The sequence below is a fragment of the Dicentrarchus labrax genome, unplaced genomic scaffold (genome assembly GCF_905237075.1).
Source record: "Dicentrarchus labrax unplaced genomic scaffold, dlabrax2021, whole genome shotgun sequence".
Taxonomy (NCBI): Eukaryota; Metazoa; Chordata; class Actinopteri; family Moronidae; genus Dicentrarchus; species Dicentrarchus labrax.
In genome coordinates, this window is record NW_026136705.1 from 23,855,075 (window position 1) to 23,880,184 (window position 25,110).

The 25,110-nt window shown below is 38.9% G+C and overlaps 1 protein-coding gene across 2 annotated transcripts in view; it reads right to left on the bottom strand.

Annotated features, from left to right (window-relative positions):
• Positions 1-25,110, bottom strand: part of fstl4 (follistatin-like 4) — a 200,365-nt gene that overhangs the window by 48,951 nt on the left and 126,304 nt on the right. For both annotated transcript variants that reach the window (XM_051400620.1, XM_051400618.1), the window contains exons 5-6: positions 17,108-17,298; positions 14,413-14,533 (exon numbers count right to left, since the gene is read on the bottom strand). In XM_051400620.1, the coding sequence (XP_051256580.1) occupies positions 14,413-14,533; positions 17,108-17,298 (312 nt within the window). The remainder of the gene's footprint in view (positions 1-14,412; positions 14,534-17,107; positions 17,299-25,110) is intronic.

The window sequence follows — 25,110 nt, forward strand, 5'->3', positions numbered from 1 at the left end:
ACATAAATACAAATGGGAGAATCTACTTGGCTCAGATTTTGGGATTCTTTATCATGTTATGACAAGGGCATGACTTTGTAGAATAATAAATGGAAATGTGTAGATTAATATAGTTGAGTGTTGGTTGATTTATCAAATTTACCATTAAGATGATTCCTGCGTATATTTTCTTCTATTTCTGAGTTCCAGGAAATCTGGCTAATTTTAGTAGTAGTTATCAACATTTTTTAAACATATGTGTTTTGATTAAGTAATTAAAACTGACTTTTTTTAAAACCTCTAAATAGTATGCATGATGTAAAACATTACCAATGCTGCCATCTCTTCTTGCTTTTTAATGTTGGCCCACATTACATCTGTTAATTAGGTCTGCGTGTCTGAACCAATGATTTAATAACACTTTCATAACAGAAACCATTCATTAAATCTCATCTATTAAAGATCAGTCTATTGAAACAACCTACATTTTAAACAATAAATATTCTCTGTAGTCTCTCTGTACTCTCACATTATCTGTCCAGTATAAAATATCCCTTTCTTTTACACCTTGGTAAAATGTGGGCTGATTAATTAGCAGAAAAGCGAACCAAACAGGCATTGTAACGTGGCACATTATATGCACTAACAGGGTTTTTAAAAAGCTGCTGATGAGTTGATGAAGTTGATTAATTGCTCCATATTTTCCCCTGGAGTACTCTCTCCGTCTCTCTCTCTCTCTCTGTCTACTATGCAATGAATTATGGGAGAAGAAAGTTTGTCTACACCACACTACTAAATTATTATGGATCCTCCAAGCATGACAGGAGTTTTGAAAATAATTATGAAAGTTTCAGGCTAAATTCCTGCATGCTTAATGATTAAACTATATGTAAGCAGCACAGAGACTGGAGGGTAGAACTGTCGACTCAAAGTGAGGAGGATGTGGGTTTGATACCCAACTGGACTCTTTCCATATGGATCTGACCTCAAGTAGTGAGCACAGTGACCTGTGTGTTTACAAAAGATAGTATATGCTAATGTTTGTCACACACTGGCTGACACACTAACATTGTAGGTGTGAGCAATCTGACCGAAGGCATATTCTCTGGCCAACAACTCTGCATGCTGTAAAAGGGCGACAACACAGAAGCTCGGCAATGGCTGATTCAGACGTTTTTGCTATTGCAGTTCATTATGAGATTTACAAACTGAGGTATTTGTCCAAATTGTGATATTCTTTTTCTGACTGAATGTGATGGACTAACACACTGTCAGCAAAGAATTTACTAAAGGAGCTTAATTTCTGTCAAAGACCTCCATGAGACAATAAACAAACAATGTAATAAGCAGCATTAACATAGTCACTAGCTGCAACAGTGAATCTTAAAGAGGGGTCATTAGATTGTATACAATTTATTGACAGATTGAGTAAAAATAAATATTTAAGTTCATGAAGGTTTCAGTTGAATGATACTGGGCCGTCTCTCTGCCTCCCAACCAATGCAGTCTACAGCTCACTGCAATCCCGACTGTCATAGTCCCGATTCATGACATCGAGGCATCAAACTCAAAAGCTTTTGAATTTCTTTCTGGATTTCTGATGTGTACTACAACATCACATCAAGGTGTTCCACGTGCATGTAGGTTGTAACTGGGATTAAGCATGGCAGATTAAAAAACAACAAACAAAACAAAAAAAAACAACAACAACAACAAAAAACACTGCATCATCTTGGTACAAAAGAAGCTCTGAGCTTTAACCCTCAAGCCAGCTCAGCGCATGTTGTTTTAGAAGACTAGGTTGAATAGGCGCTTGTTGCCACAGGAGATATTGAGTACATAACAATGTGCTGGGAGCATGCAGCACTGAGCTGAGCTGCAGAATCAGGCCGCACTCTTGAGAATAAAGACTTTGGAGATTTGGGATTACCTGCTCCTCTATCATCACCTTTCCTCTCTTTCCCTCATACACACTTCAAAATGTTTGACTATTTCAGCTTTTTGAAGCTGTCAGAGCTGTACCTTCAAGGTCTACCAAACACAAAACTTGGCTTAGGAAATTATTTGAAAGTCACTAAATGTACTGGCTGTTACATAACATAACATTCTAACAGATGAGGAATACCCTTACCTCTTAAACTATAAATCAGCATTACAAAAATGGAAATAAAAGGCACAATCAGCTACTGTTGTGGATTACTATAACTTGTAGCAGTCGCTGGCATTAAGCTGGGGTGTCAGATGCTTGGTCTGATAATAAGATCATTTTATGATTTAACAGAACAAGCAAACCCTGCAAAGGAGCTGGTAGGCCACCAACCCCTTCAGATAGCAGTCCACAGCAGGCAAACAACACAACACAGCAAGAAACACAAGAAAGCCTAAGAGTGGCTTCCCTGCAGTGCAACAATATACAAAACACAGTCCCTCCATAATTAAGGAGTCCTTTCTCCAACCAAAATATTCAGTACAAAATGTGTCTTTTCCTCAACACAACATTTTGAAACAAATGAGAGCCAATACTTCATTACCAAGTCGATGCCAAAGTTCTGAAAACGTGACCATCAATCAATTCTTCCCAGCCTGAAGGGGCACTTCTTGTACAGTCTGGTGACTGTTGCACCAGGTAAGACTTTAGTGAACAGCAGCAAACACATCAGCTGGTGCCAATGTAATTCGTTAGAATGTTGGTTGTGATAGGCTACGTCATTAACGACGAGCCTCCTCCACACACAACTCACCTGCTGTTTTTAAAACGGAAATGTGGGTGAAATTATCCCAAGTGCGAGTTGTGTTTTTTTGGGTGATTTCATAAAACATACTGCTGAAGAAAGTCCTTACAGACCTTACAGGGAGAGAGAATCAGAAAGGTGGGCTGGGGCAAGAGAGAGAGAGAGAGAGAGAGAGAGAGAGAGAGAGAGAGACCAGAGTGTGTATGTGTGAAAAGAGAACTGAAGAGAAGAGCAAGGTTAGCAGATCAAAATAGCTTGTGAATAAAGTAGTGAATTTAAAAATATAATTACGTTCAAATGTTTTTAATAAAGGAGTATATGTTGGAGTACATGGAATTTCTTGTTTTGTTTTTGACCATGGTATCAAATGGGTATTAAGAATTGTGAACTTTCACTAGTATTGGTATCGACTACTAAATTTCTGGTATTATGATATACCTAGCTGTATAATGTGTTGCACTGCCCCCAGTTTCCAAAACAGTTAGTTTTGTAGTTAGGTAAACAGCCCAATGCTGCCAAACCTTTCTACTGTGTCATTAAGCGTACAACCTAACATGAGAGGGAGTATAACTCATTCACTATCACCATCACTGTTGCCCTGAAGGTGTTTAAAGACTGTAAAAAGGCGTGTATGCGATCTTCCGTGTCCATCCCATCTGCCCTTTCTCATTCCTCCTCCCTCCCAGTCTTGCTTTGTGTTTCTGCCTTACCCAGTCTTTTCTCCATCCTCCCTTCTACCTTCCTCTGTTCTCCTCCCACTTTCTTCGAGTTGTCATCTCTAATCTCTCAACCCTCTACATCTTCCCCCACAGTATTTACCGCTGCCCTAGACTCTGGTAAACATGTAATTGTGTATTACCCACACTTGCTTTCTCCTCTCTTTTCTCTCCATCCTCTTTCTCAGCCTAGTCCCTGATTCCTCCTTACCCTGCTGCCTCACCCCACCTCTGTACTCCTCTAGACCTTGACAAACATGTGGAAACACGCAATTAAGCATCACCTGCTCTTCTAAATCCTTTCTATCGCTCTCTGTCCTTCTTGTTTCAGAATACTTTTGGCATCCTCCCAAATCCTATTCTCTCCATCCTCCCTGGTAAACAGGCAGCATCACCAGGTCAACATTAGCATCTTTTTTGCAGCTCCTCTGCATTTATAGTCTTTACTTTGATCAAAACAGTGTTTCTTCCTTTTGAATATGGAGGAACTGAAATTAATAGCCCCCAAAGTGTTTGTTTGGGTTTTGGATGTGTGCGATTTGGCTGGATTTAGCTGGAAGCCACCACATCTACTCACTTGTACACTCATTCTTTCCTTCCTTTATCCTCGTTCCACTCTCTTTCATCCCTTTATAAGATCTGAGTGTTTGTTGTCTTGTTTATCGAGTTCAGCTTAGTGACGCCAGAGCTGGCCTCTGTTCGGTTCCACCGTACAGACAGTAGAAAACAACTCTTACTGAAACATAACCCTATGACTATAACCAAGCCATCTGGACCAACTCGCTGATGATTTACACAGAACAGATGTTGGCCCGAAGAAAACAACACTCCCTCTGAGTGCATCTATGGGAAATGTTGCTTACTTTCTCACACAGAAATGTTGTAACAACAGAGTACCCAAAAGCTGAGGTTCTCCAGCCATGACGGATTATGTGGTTGTACTCTAACCTTGTTGGGTTATTTTGTGTTCTATGAATCTGCTACTATATTCCTTTTTACTTTTTCTTTCTCTTTTTCACTGCTGTGTTTATCTCCTTTGTTCTGAGAGAACATTTTCAAAGCTGATGAAGGTGGATGCTGGAGGGGATTTTGTTGAGAACATGAGAAGAGAAAGAGGAGGAAGAGCACCACTCCCATGCAAGCAGACACAAACGGAGAGGCAAACCCACATCCATATGGAAACACACTTGTTTGAAATTGCAGAAGGGTGTTAAAAAAAGTAAAAGAGAGAGAGAAAGGGGGGGATTGTTCCACCAAAGAGCCAAGAGAAAGAACAAATCAATGGAGGCATGATAATGAATTATTTCCTTGCCAGAGAGGGAGTTAGAGGAGAGAGATAAAAGCAGACCACATGCTGCGCCACTAACAGCCTGGGGGCTGCTGCCTGTGAATTATGGCGCGTTGGAACACACTTGCCGCCCTCGGGACCCGTCGGTTGCAAAGGAAAGAGAAAGGGGAAAAATAGAAATAAGAAAGCTGCAAAGAGATAGGGGGGACCAGAAAAAGAAATGTCGCAAGGGGTAATAGGTCAAAGCAAAGCCCCTCGAGTCCTTCCAAAGCATGGATTTAAATCTCTATGGCTAATTAGAGACGTACAGATGAAATTAAAGTGGTGGAAATGAAAGAAGGATAGATAGATAGACAAGGGAAATGGAGAAGCGGGAGTGGGGGCAGTGTTAGATGGGATCATCAGCATGTGTAATCATGAGAGATATTAGATGTCTGGTAGAACAGTGAGTGTGTCACCAATGAGAAGTCATGTCTTAATGATCCTTATATGATGTTCCAGATGTACCGTGAGATTTTTACAAGTGTGTTTTTCCCCCATTCCAACATGATATGCAATTAGAAGGCTCACTGCTAACTACTGTGAGTCGCATAGTCGAATGAATTACAAGTCCAATTTGTACTTCATTGTTCATGTTTAACATAGTCAGGGCAGACATTTGTCTAATTCTTCTCTTTGTTCTTTCTCAACAAAGACATCCTGCTGAGATTGTACCAATTTAGGTGCTTGATTTAGATTTACAACTAAAAAATACTGGAGAGTATAACAATATATACACAAAACACTCAAATATCCTGTTGGTGACTATATAATGGATAAAATATGAATTATGGGACACATTAAGACCCAGTCTGTGGATGCACTATGCCCGTGGCTGATTATTTTAATATTACCTTATTGCACAAGCAGTACAATCGTAACCTCAACTGAACTTAATATTCATTTAATTAACGTACTTTGTATGCAACTCTTACAGTTTTATACATCATCCATCTGTGATGTTAAATATTTTTTTGCTTTACTCACTTTGTAAGAACTGACTTTCCTTCAACTTGCCTCATCTACTTCATTTATTAATTTACTACGTTTCCTAAAAATAGTTTCAATATCCCTCAGAGTCTGAATTTGATACATCTAGCTGTTGTTTTTAAGTCTAGTTGGAGAGAGCAAATGCAATAGTGCAGTAAGAGCAACAGAGTAAGTTTTACCAGTTGAACAGATAACGATATCTACTTCCTCAATATGTGACATCTTGCACTGTATTTGATGTTCTTACTGATTAATTTTAGTCAGGTAAAGTTAGTTTTTTTCTGCTATGAAACTTGAATGTAAGCTTGAAGAACTTACAATAATGAAGTATTGTGACGTTTGACCGTACAACCACAGAAATAAGAAAAAAGCTGTTTATATCTTACAAAGATGTGTTTAAGGTGTATTTTGAATGTAATCAGCAGCTTCGATTTCTGTGTAATTGGCGACATTGTAACAGAGCAGCTCTCTCTCCATATGTCAGACTAATTTACAGATCTATATTAGCCACTGCACAGTAGGCTTGTAGTACAGTTTGAGATACAGTTCCCTCGCAGGTTTGGCTGATGTTTGTTCAGCAGTGGCTATTTTCAGTTTAAGGTGTGACTGAGAAAGACTTTAAATCACTACCTGCTAACATAACAAAAAATTCCACTAAACAAGAACTACAGTGTAAATGTAAAGGCTATGGGGTGTGCACTAGAGATTTGTTGAAATTACCCATGATTACAGAGACAACACTGGAGGGTGCACTCATTTTTTGAAAACATAATCACAACAACAACACAAAAATCTATATCGATTAACTTATGGCTATAAAGGAGAATAATCTTAACATCTGACAGCAGTTGTTAATGCTTGGAAAACCAATCACAAAATGACGGCCCACCGCAGTTTGGGCCAATGCTCATTCTCAGGCATTTCATCCTTTTATTACTGACACAGAGTAAAGGGTATAAATGCCCAGGTCAGACTCCCTATTAGGGATGTCAATACTTGGGTACAATGATGTTTACAAAGGATGTATGTCGAGGTTTAAGGGTTTCACTGAAGTGCTGCACAGACGCTGTGCACAATAAGGGTAGTAGTGATATAAAATAGATTGATGGCCCACTGCCTCTAGATACCCCTTGAGGACAGTGCTCATGTTTTTTCATTTAGATGCACACGGTAAATGATTGCTTCTTTTTATTTCCGGTGCCCCAACAAACACTGTCTGAATGTCATTTCCTCTGCTTTTAATATTTCTCCCTTCTATGTACAAAAGATTCTCACCTGACTGTAGCATTTAAACTCTGAGATAATGTAGTCCTATACCTCACACCACACAAGTCACATTCTTAATTGTCGAGTGTGCGCATGCTTCATATTGCTTACTTTACTGGACCTCTTCTTTACTATCAGTGTTCAGTACCTCCTGTCCTCTCCTCTCTTCTCCTCTCGGGAATTAGCTGCATCAGCTAAGTGTTGTACTAAATAAATGATTTGGACAGCCACAGTTGCCATGACGACTCACTGGGCATCTCTCACTATTGTATTCAGAACAGACTGCTGGATGACCACTTGCTGTAAGGTGTATTTGTGTGTTACAGTATGTGAAATGCATATGCATGTGTACATAAGTGAGTACATGAGTGCATGTATTTGTGAGGTAATTATGCAGAACCAAAAATTCTAACTATATCTAGTCAGTGGAAGCTGTTTTATTTGCTGCTTTCTACAAACAGTGTCAGCAAAGCGTCTGGCCAAACACTGTTTCACTAATGTGTTTTTGTAAGTGGCAACAGCTCTTCAACACGGGAAATAAATCTAATCAAAGATGCAAGATGATAATGAACAAATTAATATATTCACAGCAATATTATTGCAAAATCAAACCAACTACAGATCACAAGAAACATGGATCATGTAATTAAACAACAACAAACAGCTACACAATATTTGGTTAAAAAAAAAAAAAAATCTCTCTCTCAGAGCAGCATGGAAGAAGGATGACCAAAGTCCCAACAGCCCTTTACCTGTTACTGCAGCTACCTGACACTGGGTAATTACCCAGGAATAGAGACAACACTTGGAGGGTGCCAGAAAGCCCCTTATACACACACCGGCAATTAGCTGCAAAGGTCCATTGAGCGGTAATGAGGCATCAGACAGTAGCTAGGGGAGAGTGGGAAGGGGGATGAAAGGAAAGAAAGGGAAAAAGAAAAAAGAGGGAAGGAGGAGAAAGAGAAAGAAACAGGGAAGAGAGATAACTGCAAAAACGTGAGAGAAAAATCAAAAAAAGAGGGAAGGGATGAAGAAACGAAGTGTGGTTGAGAAAACATGGAAAGGAAACAATATAAAAGAGAGGATAGGAGAAGAAAGAGGGAATGCTATTGTGTGGGTGCAGAGGGAACCTCCAAGACCTCCAGTTCAAAGTCACTTTGTTGTTAAGGACTTAGCTGGAGGTCTCTCATCCACTTGGCTGTCAGAGAACAACAGGCTCCAGTTGTAAAAGTGATATCTGATCTCAGCAAGATCATTTGTGCAGATTAAGGGCAAACTTGAGAAACATGAAAGATCGAACCTTGACGGGAGCTACAAGGCAGCAACAAAAAGATATTATCTTGCTGCAGAGGCATCAGGCTTGTCTTAAAGCTTCATTCATACCGGATGTAAAATGAAGTCCAGCAGGAAAAATATTTGATTCTGTTTATCTGCTGCATTTTCTGCACTGACTGACCTGCACTGTTATGGCACACTATGTAGTCAGTTTTTGGTTTGTCCATTCTGGGCTATTGTGGAAACATTGCAGTTCAACATGCTGGCATCCACAGATGGCAGCATTTGTAGATAAAAACAGCTCATTTCAAGGTAAAAAAAACCACGATTCTTATTTTCAAGTTATTATACCTTAATGAAAACATATCTATGAATATTATATTTAAAACCTGTCCTGAAATAACTGAAATGAAATCCCTGTCGCCTAGAAATTACATTTAAATAAAACAAATGTATAACAGCAAACACATTTTGAACAAAATGTAATGCCTGAATTTTTATTTATTTTTTTATCTACACAATGGAAAATAACACTGATTATCTCATTATCATGGCACCTGTCAGTGAGTGGGATATTTTAGGCAGCAAGTGAACATTTTGCCCTTAAAGTTGATGTGTTGGGGCAAGCGTAAGGATGTGAGCAGCTTTGACGAGGGCCATCAAGTTGCATCTCTCAAAACTGCAGCTATTGTGGGATGTTCTGGTCTGCAGTGGTCAGTACCTATCAAAAGTGGTCCAAGGGAGGAAAAGTGGTGAACTGGTGACAGGGTCATGGGTGGCCAAGGTTCATTGATGCACGTGGGGAGAGAAGGCTGGCTAAAGAAGAGGTCCTGTAGCTCAAATTGCTGAAAACGTTAATGCTGGTTCTGATAGAAAGGTGCCAGAACAAATCATCAAAGTGTCTCTGAATGCATGTAGTGTTTAGGTACATCTATGTTCCAGAGGCATGGACAATGGACACTGTGCAAACAAATTTTCCACTTGGGGTAACACAGTTTTATCTATGACAATATTGTCTATATTTCTATGAATATTCCAATAGTATGCCTGAATAAAATATATTTAATTAGACCATACTATATAGCATTTCTATATAGTTTCATTTAATGTTGCCCTTAAAAAAAACATGCATATTTTTCTCACATTTAAATAACTGATTATCTCATCGGAAATGTAAAAAAAATGCACATGCTTTCTTTAGACTGTAAGAGTAAAATACAACACACACACAAAAACATTCACACCATGTACAAATACAGAAGGTATACAAATACGAAAGTAAAAACACAAATCATTGTTCAAAACAGACATACAAACCTTCACACACCACTCTCTTCAACTACAAACCTATTGACCCCCACCAATTGCAACCATCTAATTTTCTTTTCTCCATTTCCATTTTTTTCTACAATTTCTCCCACTGGCTATTCCCCCCCGGAGAGGCTCTTCTCCCTTCTTCCACCACAGGCTCTAATCTTTCCTCCCCCACCCTTTTCAGAGTCCCCTTTTCTCCACATGATACTCTCACTCTCCTACCTCCTCTTCCCTCTCCATCTCTGCTACTTCACTCTCTTGATTAATTAGTCAGACCTGCTGAGTGGCCCTGCCAGTGCAGCCGAGCATCTCCATATAATTCCACTATTAACACGAGTCATAGAAAACAAATAGACTCACAGTGGAGGAAGAATGTTGAGAAAAAATAAAAGAGAACAAGCTTGAAAGGGAAGAAGTGCATATGGGAAAAAGTTAGAAGAACAATAGGAAAAAGAGGAAACTAGCCTGGTCCTAGTTAGATGCTCACCAGTTGTGTGTTTTTGTAAATAAATTAAAAGCAGGACCACTGGCTCATTGCGCTACACCTTAATAACTAATAGTTTCGTTAACATACACTAACAAGGTCCACAACTTTGTAGTTACGTGCTCGAGTAAACCTCTATTAGTCGGATGAACAAAGTTAAACTTTATAAATCAATCTGATAAAGAATTCAGCAACCCTGAAATCAATTTTGGAGCTATCAAAATACTTGTACAAGCATTTTAAATTGGAAAACAGAAAAATAAATCTTAATGAAAAAGCAGTTGGATTGCTGCTCTAAGATTGATAACTTCCAGGGAGAATATAAAAGATAGAACCACAATTCTTTCAGTAATGTGTAGTCTAAAAATCCTGCCAGAGTAAGAACATGGTAAGCATCTTTTTTCTTTAAAACTTCATACATGTTCCTGCTGTCTTTCTGCTGCTGCCCTGCAGCTTTCTTCTCTAATGTCTGCTTTCTTCTGGTGTTGTCCTCTTTTTCCCTCTGTTTCTCTCCCAATTTGCTGGCTTGATGACCCAGAGTCAATCATGGAGTATGGTGAAATAAACAAACCAGTGGGCTGACAATGGTGAGAGCGTTAGCTTGAATTCATGAGCATCAATGTTTATCTTTGTTCTGCTTCTCCCATGCTGGTCTCTGCAGGATCTAGAGGGTCTCCAACAGTCCCAAAGTTTCAGTATCAACACACAACTTTTAAAGGTTTCGACCATAATCACACCTCTGGTTTTATGGTGGTAAATTGAAGGGTAACAGCCAATAACGCTGCGGTAGTATCTCGATCCTGCTGTGGGTGAGTTATGAATTCCACTTACAGTGTTCAGCTTTATCTGGTGTAATGATGATGACTGATAGAAAATTTAAATATATTGCAATATAATAAATAATACTGAATTATCACCTTGTTCTATGATCAAAATCTTCCCTTTTCTGACTGTGTTGATTTCCAAAACTGCATTCTCTATCTTGCAGCCATGAGGACACATCGTTTATTAAAGGTTTATTCAATGAATACATGTACTGTGCAGGTCATGGTGAAAGTCCACAAAACGGTGTAAAAGCCAATATTATGGAATGGAGCGCAGATAACTTGGACTGCACATTTACAAAAGGTTACTTACCATACATAATGCACACGCAGTCCATGTATCACCCCAGGGCAGCTTTATATAATACACATGTATCCACAAAGGAGCCCTGACCTTGTGTGACCGTATATATTACATCTGCAGGCTTCAGATATCTCTCAACAAAGCTGCTCACCTGGCAGCTTCTTACCGAACAGTTATTGTGAATTATCTTGATTCTGGCATCAGCGCCAACGTCCTCGAGGCAAATTCCTGCACATTTATTACTGTTTAATTACAGTGGTTCTAATTTGGATACAAAGGGCTCATGTACAAGCCATCCTTGACACCATAATAAATGTTAAGAAATAGAACCTTGCGAAACCATCCACCATTAGCTAACCACAGAGATGATTTAAAGTCATTATTCTGTTATCTCTGTCCTGCAATACGCTCCATGGCAAAGAGAAGGTTGATTACTCACTCCTGCTGTAAAAGAAAAAGAAGTCGCTGTTTTTCTGGCAGTAAACCTCAGAATTTCTGGTGTGGTTTGCAATATATATAAACAATATAAAAAGACAAGAAATAGTATTTAGTGCTGAATCAACTAATTGAATAGTTAATTGACAGAAAATCATGATCATGGTTTAATCAAGACTTATCAACCAAAAATGTCAAATGTTCTCTGTGTCTAACTTGTGTGTGAGGAGGAGGATTTTTATCACTGTAAACTGAATATTATTCAACAAGCAATCTGAAGATGTCACATTAGCTTCTGTGAACTTGTGTTGGACATGTCCCTCTAATTTCTGACAATCGATAACTAAAATAATCATTGGTTGCACCTCGATTACAATTCATATTTTAGGGTTACATGCTGCATACAACTGTATTCTGACAAATACTATAAATACTATAAATACACGGTTTAGTAAAGTGAGTCATTAGTAAAGTGAGTTTTCAGGGCATATAAAACAGTTACACAAGTAAAAAAGAAGAAACTAAGTTAGATCCTCCATTCGGATTTTCTGTGGAAGAAAACCTTACCACTGCCAAACCTAGAAGGATAATTTCTTCCCATCATTTTCTTACTATACTTATACACTACATACTGCTGGTTACTTACAAAACCGATAATCAAGGACTTAAAGAGTATTCCATCATTGTACTGATTGGATTAGACAAAATGAGTCACAATCGTAAATGTGATTGCCGTCTCCCTGTACTTGCCAGTAATCTCTCCATACGCTTGGAGAAAGAAATAGATGTTTAAGTCAAATCTATTCAACAAAGGTGTCAATGAGGCAGTACATAAAAGTAAAAAAGTACATAAAAACAACCTGCTGGGTTTGTAAAACGTAGAATAAGGGAAAAAAATCTCAGGAGTATTCTCCAAGCATATTCCCCTCAATTCAATTTGTTGTAAAAAATAAAAAATAGATTTGGGTGGCAACAGAGCAGAGCTTTGTAAAGCGATGTACTTGTCAAGGTTTATACATTAAATAAAGCAAAGACAGCAAAGGGACCAAAACAACACAATTACCGTTCCTTAGCAGCACAAGTTCAGTGACTGTGGGAGCAACAATGAAGCTGGAGTTATCTTTTCGGGAAAGGGCCAGAGGGTTTTGATTCTCACATCAAAGCGGAAGAAAGAAAGTATCAACAGAGGAAAACCATAAAATCTAAAGAAGAATTGCTAGTATTATTTTCTACACCTGTGCTTTGAATTATTTGGTCTCTAAAACATGACTAAAGCTTTTATTTCAAATGTTGGCCTCAGATCAGTTCTAACAATTGGCTTGACAGCAGAATATCAACCAGGGCAAAATACCTTCTCACATAATTTCTGTCTATTTCAGTCTATTATTCGTATTCTATTTTCCAAGCGTATGCCCATATTGTAAATTTCCAGCCTACTAAACACACCTGTGATTCCTGGCTGCTCTGCTTCACAGACTACTCACTGGGGATAGCACTGAGTGCATCCCAGGAAAACACATACACACTTGCAGTTACACACACACACACACACACTTACATGAAAACTTAAACAGTTCAACACTATCAACATTATCCAGAACACCAGATGTACCACTCAAAAATAATTACTCCCTCTTGGTGTTGCCTTTCTGCAGCCTAACAGTTAACCTTGAGTGTCATCTGATCAATAGCTTGTTTTATTGGTCCCAACCCATTTCTTCAACTGCTTGTCAAACATAAAATGCATTGACAAACATGGCCTAGAACCCCACAGGCCAGCCTGTAGGTAGATAAATACTGTGCGATGTCTGATCACTGCCCATCTGGAAGGTGAGGGGAGTGTAACAGAATAATAGCAGGACGGTTCCCACTAAAACCAGTCATTAGGAGGCTAAATTAGTTGTGAGGCTTAATGGACCTGCACAAGCTGAAGGTACAGCCTTAGAAATGGCCACCTGCCACAGCTAACTGCTGGATTCATCAACTTTATCAGATTTTATCACCACTTTGGATCCAGATCCAAGTTATTTCACTGTAGTTTGAAGTGAGACATGAAAGAGAAAAAAGAAAAATAAAAACTGTGTGTTTGCAAACAGAAGTTGCAGCAGGTTGCCATGGTGTCCAGCAATTTTGATGCTGATGCTACAGTACCATTAACGGTGTAATTGTGATTATTGGTCTTAATAAGGTGGAACCTGCCTTTCAGCTGCCGCTCAGCCTAAACCCCAAAGGCTATTATAGCTGTTCCAGATGCCATAATCATGGCTGGGTCTGGGCACATGGGCTAGTGTGCAATTATCAATTTATCTGTGGCTGAAACACTTTTATCCTGATGGCTGCTGTGGAGAGAGCAGCTGACTGGATGGGAGGTCACCAGATTCTAAAGAGTGGCAACAGTAAGCTGAGTATTTTTAGTTTATAAAAGCATGGGTGACATATGTATTGCACTGTTTGTCAACTAAAGCAAACTAATTAATCAAAAGGTGCTCAAGTGCAAACTGGGCATGTAGTTTTAGCAGAAAATGTAGACAGGTAGGGGTACAGCATGTAGAAATGCACTGTTTTATATTTTAAAAGAAGACACATATTATGTTTAAAGTAGGAGATACAGTATTACAGGATAATATGGTCTCTGGGACAAATACTTTGTATCTTTGCTTTCTGATTGTACACAGGGAAGAGAAAGAAAATAAGGATGAGATGGAAAAATAAAGAAAAAGGAAAAGGGAGAGTGGGAAAAGCACATACTAAAGACTAAATACTCACGAAAAGCTGTGTAGAATTCGTGCAGGCTGAGGTGTCCATCGTTGTTGTAGTCGTCATAACGCAGCAGGTCCTGCATGGTGCACTCCAGCAGGCTGTCCTCCAGGTGCTCCTTCATAGAGATCTAACACACACAAACACATACGGTGCTTTCAATCATATAACAAACCAAACAAACTCCTGCCTTCGTCGTTTTTATTCTAAGCTGTATGCTGTAGGATATAACCACATTATGCATGTTCAGTATTAATGTAAATCTGACATTTTCAAAGGGGAGACACCACACACATTTAACATTTAAGCATTGTTCTAATAGGATAGCTAAGGCACTTTTATGACTATGAACAACTGCGCTAAGCCTATCTCTTAATGTACTGAAGAATCATAGACTCATCCATGTAATTAAATCTGTATTTTACATACAGTATGAGTTATGCACATTATCAAAATTTTACTTTTATAAAAAGATACAGCACAGTAGTGATCAAACCTTTATTATAGCCTTCTCATGAAAGCTTTCAAACTTTGCTGTTACAACAACAAGTGATCATTTGGGTTTCCAGCAGATGCAATAGTGATTTGAAAAAAACTGCCGACCTGAACATAGAGGCAATTATAAGTAATGTTTAAAATTGGCTTTATATTCAACCAATAATGAGAATAACATTTTCAGCGGAGGGAAAACGCCTCATGTGCAGAAACACCAGAATCTGAGAAACTGACTCATTCTGAGAGTGATTTCATTCTGTTTAAAAGGGGTGGTTTAAATACGTAATCTGTCATGTAAGTGCTGTTCCTGATTGCTTGCCATTTTAGAAAGACTTGTGCATACTACACAAGTTCATTCAAAGATGTTACCCTGGGAAGACGCACCACTCTCTCTTCCATTGTCATTGTCATTTATGAGACCTCTCTTCCACTTTAGTGGCGCACCTTTCTCAGGGGAACGATCTTTGAATAGGTTATGTTCAAAAGTTTAGGGAGATAAACAGAAGATCTGGCTTGTGCTCAATATCTCCAGTTGCATTATATACTAGTAAAGCTGTTGCTTCTGTACAAAAGTTATGGAGCATGTAGACATACGACCTAATTATTTTATTTAGTGTGTATTCTTTAGTGGCAACTGTCAGAAATAAATGTAAGAAATCACAAAAAAATATCTGCAAAAAAAAAAGGTAATTGTATAAGCACAGTAAATAACATAAACATGTGGAAATATATATATGGAATAGTAGTAATATTCAGATATATATATATTATATTTGAATATTATATTCCATTTCTGACAATAGATCCTCCGAAAAGTTACACTGGAGCCTCAAGAAAGACTGATTATTCTCTGTTAAGTTTTTTAGGGCAACATGTCCCATGTTTAATTCCTTAAGCTATGATTTCCAAGCCTAAAAATATAGCCTCTTGCTCATCTGTTCCAATTGATTCTATATGGAGCTGCACATGTGACATGGCAGATTAAGGGATGTAACTTTTTCCTCTTGTTGCTGCCTACAGCAGACTGCAGCCATGTGTTCAGTGACACAGACTGATCTGTCCTTGGGCATTTGAATAAAATATTTCATACCCAAAGTGCAGGACTTTACCCTCTAAGACCATCTGTGACAAAAGATAGATCCAATAGTGGAGAAAGTCTGGGTGGATGACCGAGTTCATCATTGAATTCCTTTGATCCTTAAAAGCATTATCTCTGTTAAACTGAATTTATGAATTCATACAGGATAAGGCCATCTTATCTAAATATTTCCTGGCAACATGTCAGCATTAGTAATTGCCAGCTGTGATTGATCAAAATCTTTTGTTGGATCTTTTAGTGCAGCTCTGCCAGAAAAGGGTTTTATTATTTATTTCTGCTACTAGAACTAGGCCAAAAATCACTCAATCTTTTTCATTTTAAAAGGCGAAAAAGCATGTTGTCCTTTACAACCACAGTAAGATGACAAAAGATTAATTACTTTGGTATTTTGAAACTATATTAAGTTGCACTTATTCATTTTCAGCTTCTAATAAACTTGTTTTTCTTTGGCATACAGCCAATCTCTTTCTATTTCCACATAATAAGAAAGAGCTACAGCCCATTTAAAATGTTAGACATTAAGACTGAAGCATTTGACAATTTACTCTTCCTGTTGCGGTCTGTGCTCAGCAATGACTCTAACATGGTTCACTGCATTCTGGCTAAAGTCATTGAGATCACAGCATTGGTTGGGAGGAGTCTAATTAACACCCATCTTTGATGCCCATTTCCTGATACCAGATGATGCCCACAATAATTTCATTTCCTCACCCTGCAAATGTCAATGCCAATCCTTTCTACAGTTCCCCCTCTGTTTACCGTGAGACCCTGCTGAGGAGATAACCTCAGTACATTTTTCATTGTTAAACAAGATGATTAAATGTTCCAGCCACATGTCACTCACTCAGTAATTACTCTGGTGCGAGACACACAAAGAAGAAAACATCAGATCAATTACCACCCTATATGAGCGGAGAAAGACTCACATTTTAAGTGTAAAGGAACTAATTAAAACAAGAGAAGTTTCTCTTTGTTCCGAGAAATGTAGCAACTTTTTGTTGTTTTTCATGGTGGCAGCAATAAGCCATAGTTTTCAGGGCAAATAACATTCTTATCCCCAACCTGCAAATATCTTGGATGAGGTTTGAAATCTGTGTTTTTGATGCCCACCTTTTCCAACTCATCACTGACCAGCCGGCCGTCCTGGTCCACATCCAGGTATTTGAACATGGTGTCCACCAGTGCTCTCTTCTCCTCCATGTCTCTCTGCTGGCTCTGCTCTCCAGTCTTCAACACTTTAGGTTGCATATCCAGCAGCATGTTCTTCAGCCTGTTGTACTCTGACATGGTGCATGCATTGCCTACAAGAGCAAACACACAGATACGGAAAAAAAGACATTTGATTAACCTCAATTACACTAGCTGTAAACTGGATTTAATGTGTTTGTGTGTTTTATAGCGGGAGGAGAGGAAAAGGGGACAAGAGGGATAGATAATGTGTGTATTTGTCTATGCGTGTATGTGTGTCCTTGAGTGTTTACTCATTTAAGAAATGTTAGTTTTTTGTTTGCGTAATTTGTCTGACAGCTTTTTCTGTGCAGGGGGTCCAATTAATTACAAGTAATCTTTGCAACCACACAAAAACAAAAGGTAAACATCCTCATTTAGACGCTCTGGAACTTCTTGTCCTCCTTTGCTATAGGATTAGAGCTCATGAGACTGGGCCTCTAGCTCCTGCAAGCCTCTGCCTGATGAGGATGTGGAGAGGAAATGAGAGACCACAAATTAATCATGGACAGCAGTCAGCATTTTTTATTCACACTTGAAATCAGTGATTATGCAAAACACGTCTGTCACATGCTGTGAGGGACTTAATACAAATGGAGAGCAGGCAAATAAGCACCAGGCACAGAGAGGGAGACGACAAGGTTTTCGTTTTCTTTTCTCGTGTTCCTCCTTTGCTTTTAGTATTACCTGATGACAGCATTAGAGACGCTAACAGGAGGGCGGGAGGGAGCGAGGTCTACGTGCAAGTCAGAAGTGTGGTGATGAGAGAACAAAATATGAAAAAAATCTCTCTCGTATGAATAAATCATTAGGTGATGTCCCTGCCCGATCACTGCAGAGCAGGAGCCCCCCTCTGAGAGTACATGGGAATGGATATCATTGCCTAATCTCCTCCAACAACTATCAAAGCTAATGAATGCAAAATGAAGGGATATGATGGAGACTCTCCAGAAGTTTAGTCCTAGCATCACCTTTTGGTTCCAAACTTGTAGCAGTGGGGAGCACTGCCAAAGCATATCTAAAGTTTCTAGCGCAACTGTCACTGCAGCAAAGTCAACAAGGGTTCAGCTAGGCTACAACAGAAAGACAACGTGCCCTGCTGGGGTTTTCTATGTTAAAGTGCATATTAAAAAGGCACATATTTGCATGCTTATGCATATGTACAGACACACAAACTAACAAAGGGTTTCCTGGTGTGCAACATGCCATCTCATCTCAAAGAAAAGCTCAGGGTGGCCCATAATTAAGTCCTCAACAACCCCTAAGACTACATACTCTCTATTCATCTTGAGTGCTTGACACTGGCACAGTGAGCAGGACTTCAGTAAGGAAAAAAACATGACTTGTTTTTATCACATACTTTTTTCTCCATGTATTAAAATTGGCATTCTATAAAAAAAATGGGGAGTCAAAAAAGAAAAATTAACTGACATCTCGAGAAAAATAAAGGGATTGGTGCTTTGTTCAAATAGCTTGAGACCTTCAGATGGGTGATAAATTAAAGGGAAAAAAAGTACAGCTAGGTGTTGAGTCGCCAGAAAAGCTTTAATGCGAGTTACCAAGGATGTGATCGTTTCCTAATCTAACCAAAGGTTGTGACATATGACCAATTTTTCATTTAGGTATGAAGAGTTGGTAAAATCTCTGCCATCAAGCTCATTTGTGACTATGTTGGAAATACCTTAAAGGAAGAGGCCGGTATTGTTCTATATTAATTTTCTTAAATACCATGAAAAAAAAAAAAACCGACTTAATAGTTAATCTATCTATCTCAATATATCTCAATATTTTCTGACTGTCCTACCATCTGCAAAACTCAGCCCAGATTTCACTGGTTACAAAGTAAAGACATGGGTCACAAATATATTGTTTAATTTTTAATACAGGCTAAATGGTTTCCTAAAAAAGTTGTGCTGTGTAGTAGGAAACGTCACTAATCAACCCTATTTGGGTACTATTTTGAGCTGCAAATGAATACACATTGGGTGTTCTAGTTTACTTTACTTCATAGAGGGTCGTAAGACAGTTTCAAGGATGTTGGCATATCAGTGTTAGGGCCATCCATGCTTTGAACCTTAGCTATCTGCTGTTCATTGACATGTACTCACAGTCAGGTATGAATACATATGCAAATACAAAGCCAAAGAAAAACAAAATGACACACACACTCACACACGTCTCAACACTGGCAACCCTTCTGCGTATTACAACATGAAGACTTGCACACCCACACAACAAAGACAATGTGCACTCTTCTCTACAAGCAGGCAGTTAAGTCAAGGTCTTGGCTAAATCCCTGTTCAATGTTATTCCTGTGAGGGGAATGAGGCGTGAGATGGATCAGACATGAGGGATCATCACCTAGCTGTCATCCCTGTCCCTGCTCTAGAAGGACAGAAAGAAATTAACACCCCCACGCTGATTTACATCTTGTCATATATGGAGAGAACAATCCTCTCTTTTCTCTTTCTCTCGGACTTACTCTGCCCCCGCAATAATCTATACAGAGGGTAACATATTATGAAAAGAAAATGAATTTTTATTAATTCTACTGTTTTACATGTAAAGGAGATGGACATTTTAAGGGCACTTTAAAGACTTGTGCAAGAGCCAATGTTGCTGCACTGACAGAGGTTGATTAAGGTCATGAATTACTTTAATGCCCTTATGACCTCCTTTTCTATCCAGATACACCTTTAATCCTCTGGCCATGGTGAAAAAGTGAATGTTACACCTGGACGTACAGTGAATCACCCTCTTTCTTTGCTGGAGTGAATGTCCTTTGATTCAGTCTCTCATTCTGCTGAGCGCAGCAGCTGCAACAGTGGCAGAGAAATATCTGTCTGTATTACGGTGCATCCACCCCTGACTCTAACACTGTTTTATTGTTCTAGAGGGACTAGGACTCCCTTTATTGCCCGTTTGAAATGTTAGCTGCTTAAGTGAGTGATTCCGAAGCTGCTCGCACCATGGACGCCCAATGTCCCGGAGACGGAGCTCCTCTCCACTGCTCAGAGCATCCTCCGAGCTGAGACTTTATAGATGTCAGGCAGGGGAAAACAAACTGAGAGAAGAAGAACCAGAGAAGAAAGTCCCCGTCATGCTAAAGGGAATGGATTGCATGAGAGGACAAAAAGTCATGGACATTTTAAAGGGTGAAATCTCTCAAAAAGGTAAAAAAAATAAATAAATAACATAAAACAAAAAATGTTGTAGGGAAGTGTGCAAGTCTGTATGCAAGTATGTCAAAGTGTGTTTTTTTCTATTGTATATATTCTACTACAGAAAATCAGCAACTTTCCAAAAGATGCCATTATTTCCAGTGGTGCAGCAATATTTCTTTTATAGAGCACTTCAGGAAAGAAACATTAAGTGCTTTCCAGAGTTAGGAAAATGACAAAAGAAGAAGATCTTGTTTGCTGTCCAATGCCAGCAGAAATACAGTAACAAAAATGATGTGGAACTTTTTTGCAATTTGCGAGACTTAGGATAGTTTATGCTGTTTATTTCAATGCATAACACATGTGTATGTGTGAAACATTTACCTTCAGTGGATATCATTCACTTCTGACCTGACAAAAAGGCATTCCTTAATAGCAGAGCATGACCCTGTCCTAGTATGGCATCAAAACTGATTTGCCAGGTGTTGCTCGCTAGAACAATTTGTTCAGAAATCCAGTGGAGAAATGCAAAGGAACAAAGCCGTCAAACATCCACTGCAATTCAGATGTGTATGAATCAAAAAAGCCAAAACTTTCTCCTGTACTTATTGGATAAGTTCTTGGCTCTGGCAAAAAGACAGAGGGAGGGAAGGGGAAATCCAAATCATCAATCCTTCAGATGATGAAACCTCCCTACAATGCCCTGCAGGATGTAAAAGTGCTCTGTGTTAAATTTATGTCTGCCTGACCTCCCCTGGCTGAAATGATGGGATTATTTACTGCCATGCCGTCTCTGTGCTGCTAATATGCGATGGTGATAGACCTCCCTTCCAGATAATTATGAATTTGATGGACACTCTTTGCTCCTGAGGGCAGCAAGGTCTAAGAGAGTTGAGCCAATCTTGGAAGGGTGACACAAGTCACAGGAGAGCCCCATATTGTATAATCGCTGTTGGCAGCTGTTTAAATCGGCTTACTGTGAGCTTAATAGTCCATCCAGCATTTCTTCTTTGACTGCTGTGACAGAAAACACTTAAACCTTTAACTTTCTCAATTTTAATATTGAGCATACTATATTTTCAGTATGTTTAACTTATAAGGAAATTTAAAACAGTTTACAGTGTTTTGTATGACGAGTGAGTCACGGGAGTCACTAACCCAGGTAAGAAATAAATTTAAGTAAATTATTTTAGCCTTCTTCTACAAAATGCCTTTTTTGCGATTGGCAATCAGTTCCATATTCTGAGATTGCATTTCCTGTTGCTGCTTCACAAAACCTCATGTTTCACTGGTTGGATGCTTTAAATGTGAAGCTGCAGCTTTGTGGTTTGAATTAACAGTACGTTAACACATCTGACTGTGGGAGAGCTAACTAGAAAGGCTTCTATAAATAAGATGAAATTACAAATTGTACCACTGAAGTACATGCATACAATCATCATTCCTGTGAATCCATTGAGGGTGTGCAGGTAATCGCAATCGGAAAAGCCGGACTCTGCCAGTAATATTGAAACCCCTTTTATATATAGAGCTAATTACTGAACATCCATGTTTGAAATGGCTTTGCCGAAAAAATGCCAACCATAAATAGATGAAAAATGGAATTTGAAATAATAAAACTTAAGGCCTATAACTTAAAATCAATCCTTAGTTACATGCTGAAATGAAGTTAGAGATGTGTCAAAGAATGTAGCAGCATTTATTAGAACAACTTATCGCTTTTATATTTGACATCAGGGATTTTGCTGTTGAGGATGAGGAGAAGCATGTGAGATATTCAGCAGAAAGAGCAATAAAAAACCCATAGACATATTACCATAAATATAAAACCATGGTACAAAAGCCATTATTCAAAATAGTTTGAACAGCATCCGTCTACAAACAACAGCAGGAGGGGGTTGAGGGAACGTACAGTAACTTAGGTCAACAGCAGAGTAAGAGAATCAGCTGTCAAGACCTCACTGACTAAATATGGTGCTATGGATTGGAGGAGTCAGCGGATAGTCGATCAGCTGATCAGCTGTGAGCTGTCATGGCAGACCATGAATGAAATATCATGGTCAGAGTGATAGATTAAACAACATTTTTTAATTTATAAATTAATACCCCATATGGGACTGTTCTTGGGAACTTGTTATTGATATTGTGAGCAATAATCCCATATCAAAAGCAGCAAAAAGTGATGATTCATACTTTAAAGTGACTCCCACATTTCTCGGCTAATACATAACTCCCACTGATTTAAAATGACGCCTCTAGATTTCTTGAGTACAGGCAAGCTGTCTGCCAGTTTGCCTCACCATACATTCAGCAGAGTGGATCAGTGTGTGCTCAGGAAGTCTTATCAGAGTCTGTGCAGCTTGGCACTGACTAAATGAGAAACCCATTGCAACACTAAAGTTATTGGCAAAGCAGTGAAGGAGAAATAGTACAGTAGGATTCACTCCCCGCCTGCCTGTCTGTCTGCAAGCCTATCGTCTAGAACTGGCTTCTCAAACTGCACATCAGCACTATACACATCAGGCCTATATCTCTTCCTCTCTCTCTCTGGATCCGACTCTCTTTCACTCTTACTTACTCACTCTCAAAGAGACACCCATCAGTCTGAGGAGTGTAACTTACAGGGACATGCAGGTTTAGTAGCTACATGGGCTACAGTGACTGCCCTGTTTCCTTCTTTGGATGAGGTTCCTCTTTGAACCACGTAAATACTTACTATTATAAAAATTACCAGTATGTGTGTTATTATTGACACTGTTGCTACTGTTTTGATAATTAGTGTTGTGAAAAAGCCTGCTGAGGCCCCAATTCACAAGTAATGACACTGTCTACAGTTTACACCTTTCCTTTGAGCGCTAATGATTATGATGTGAGTGGTTCTTCATCACACTGCAGCTGATTTACTCAGCAGGTACAGCTGTTTTTTAAAATGTTGCTTGAAAATAAGGTTGTAAGATTGTTTTTATGGTCTCAATCAGTTCTAATTAATCACTTAATTAGCATAAAGTGCACTGCACAAAGGCTGTAATGAGTTTGGTTATGTGTTAAGTGAGTTGTAGCTGTTATATTTTGACGTATTTTAGTGATTTTCTCAGTACTAACTATTCATGCCCACTTTACAGAAATTCTTTATTACTGGTTTGAAGTCATTGTCATTAAATATCCTGGAGCTCATAAATAAGGGTTCATATTTGGTGTCGCATATTATTCACAGTGACAGTGGCCTCTTAAGAGAGGAAACAGAGGCAGAGACAGAAACAGCTGAGAGAGCTGGTTTTCAAAGCAGCCAAAAGCTGAATCATTAGGACTGAAACATCAGCAATACGCTTTATCTTCAATAACTATTTTAGTCTCACCTTGTTGGGTGTTCCACTAGTGGGGGCAGTCGTGTGTGTGCGATGATTTTTTTTTAATGCATTATATCTATTTTATTCATCTATGAACAGAATTATGTTCATATCATGCAAGAGATTTTGGTGATTTATCTGTGGAGACAAACAAGTGAGATGGGAAATGAAACATGCATCATCATTACAGTCATTAAGGTTATAAACAAACTGATTTCAAGCAAAATAATAGTTAATCAAACTGTGCAAGGTGCACACCAACTTCCTCATCAACTTTGACCTATTACACTTTAGTTGTGTGAGAAAAAAGAAAAAGTACTAATAATGTTTATACACATGAATCATTGGGTCATTTGCTTTGTTGGTATTTATCAAACTGATCATTTATATATTTAATAAATTAAACCAAAAATGAAGGAGTCAACACTCCAGGCTTGGAGTAAATGTACTTTAAATCAAGTCAATTTATATAGCCCATGGTATATCACAAATTTGCCTCAAGGGCTTTATAGGGGCTTTATAATCTGTACAACAAACATTCAGTCCCATTCAACAACCTCCATTAACTTGATTCTCCCCAGACATTTTGCAAGCTATCTATTGCAAAAATGTACTAGCTATACCATAACAGCAAGTCAATGCAGTTTATTATTTTCTGCTACATTTTTCATGCTCAATAACACAATATGTGGTTCCTTACAAATTGCAGCCCAGTCAAACTGCCACCTACCTGCATGCTGTTCTGGCTGTAATGGCAGTAAAAGTTCTGACTAATGGAGACTCGAGGCTTTCATAGTCATGAACTACATGATAGCCTATAGGATCCATAAAGTTTGTTCAATAAAGGGTCAGCAACAACAATACAAGGAATAATCAGATCCTCCATGCCACAGACACAATATAAATACATTTGCACTTGCACACACAGCCCTAGTGAAGCGGATTTAGTGAAAGAAAATAATTACCAAGCCCCCGCTCCCGCTAATAGATTGAGACTGGGAACAAGCTCTGCGTTGATTACATTTTTAGCATCCATCCTCCTCTTTCCCCTACACCTGCAGTGTAAGTTACAGTAATCTTAAGACCTTTCACAGCCCTTGCTGAGGCCTGCAAGCTGCTGCCTGATGATCCCATGAGTATACAGCTTTTAAATTGCCTGGATGTGGGGACTGGGGGAGACAGCCCCCTCAGGCTGTATGTGGCCTAACTGAACCCCACTGATGACACAGAACCCTGGACTAACATCCAACATTAGCCTGCCCAAATACCGCAGTGACCTTGCAAGGAAAGTTTCAGAGGCACATGAACAATGTACAGTTTTAAGTAACTCAAAGTGGGAGGTTTTCCTTTTATTGTTAGGCTTTGGTTTTAGGGGAGG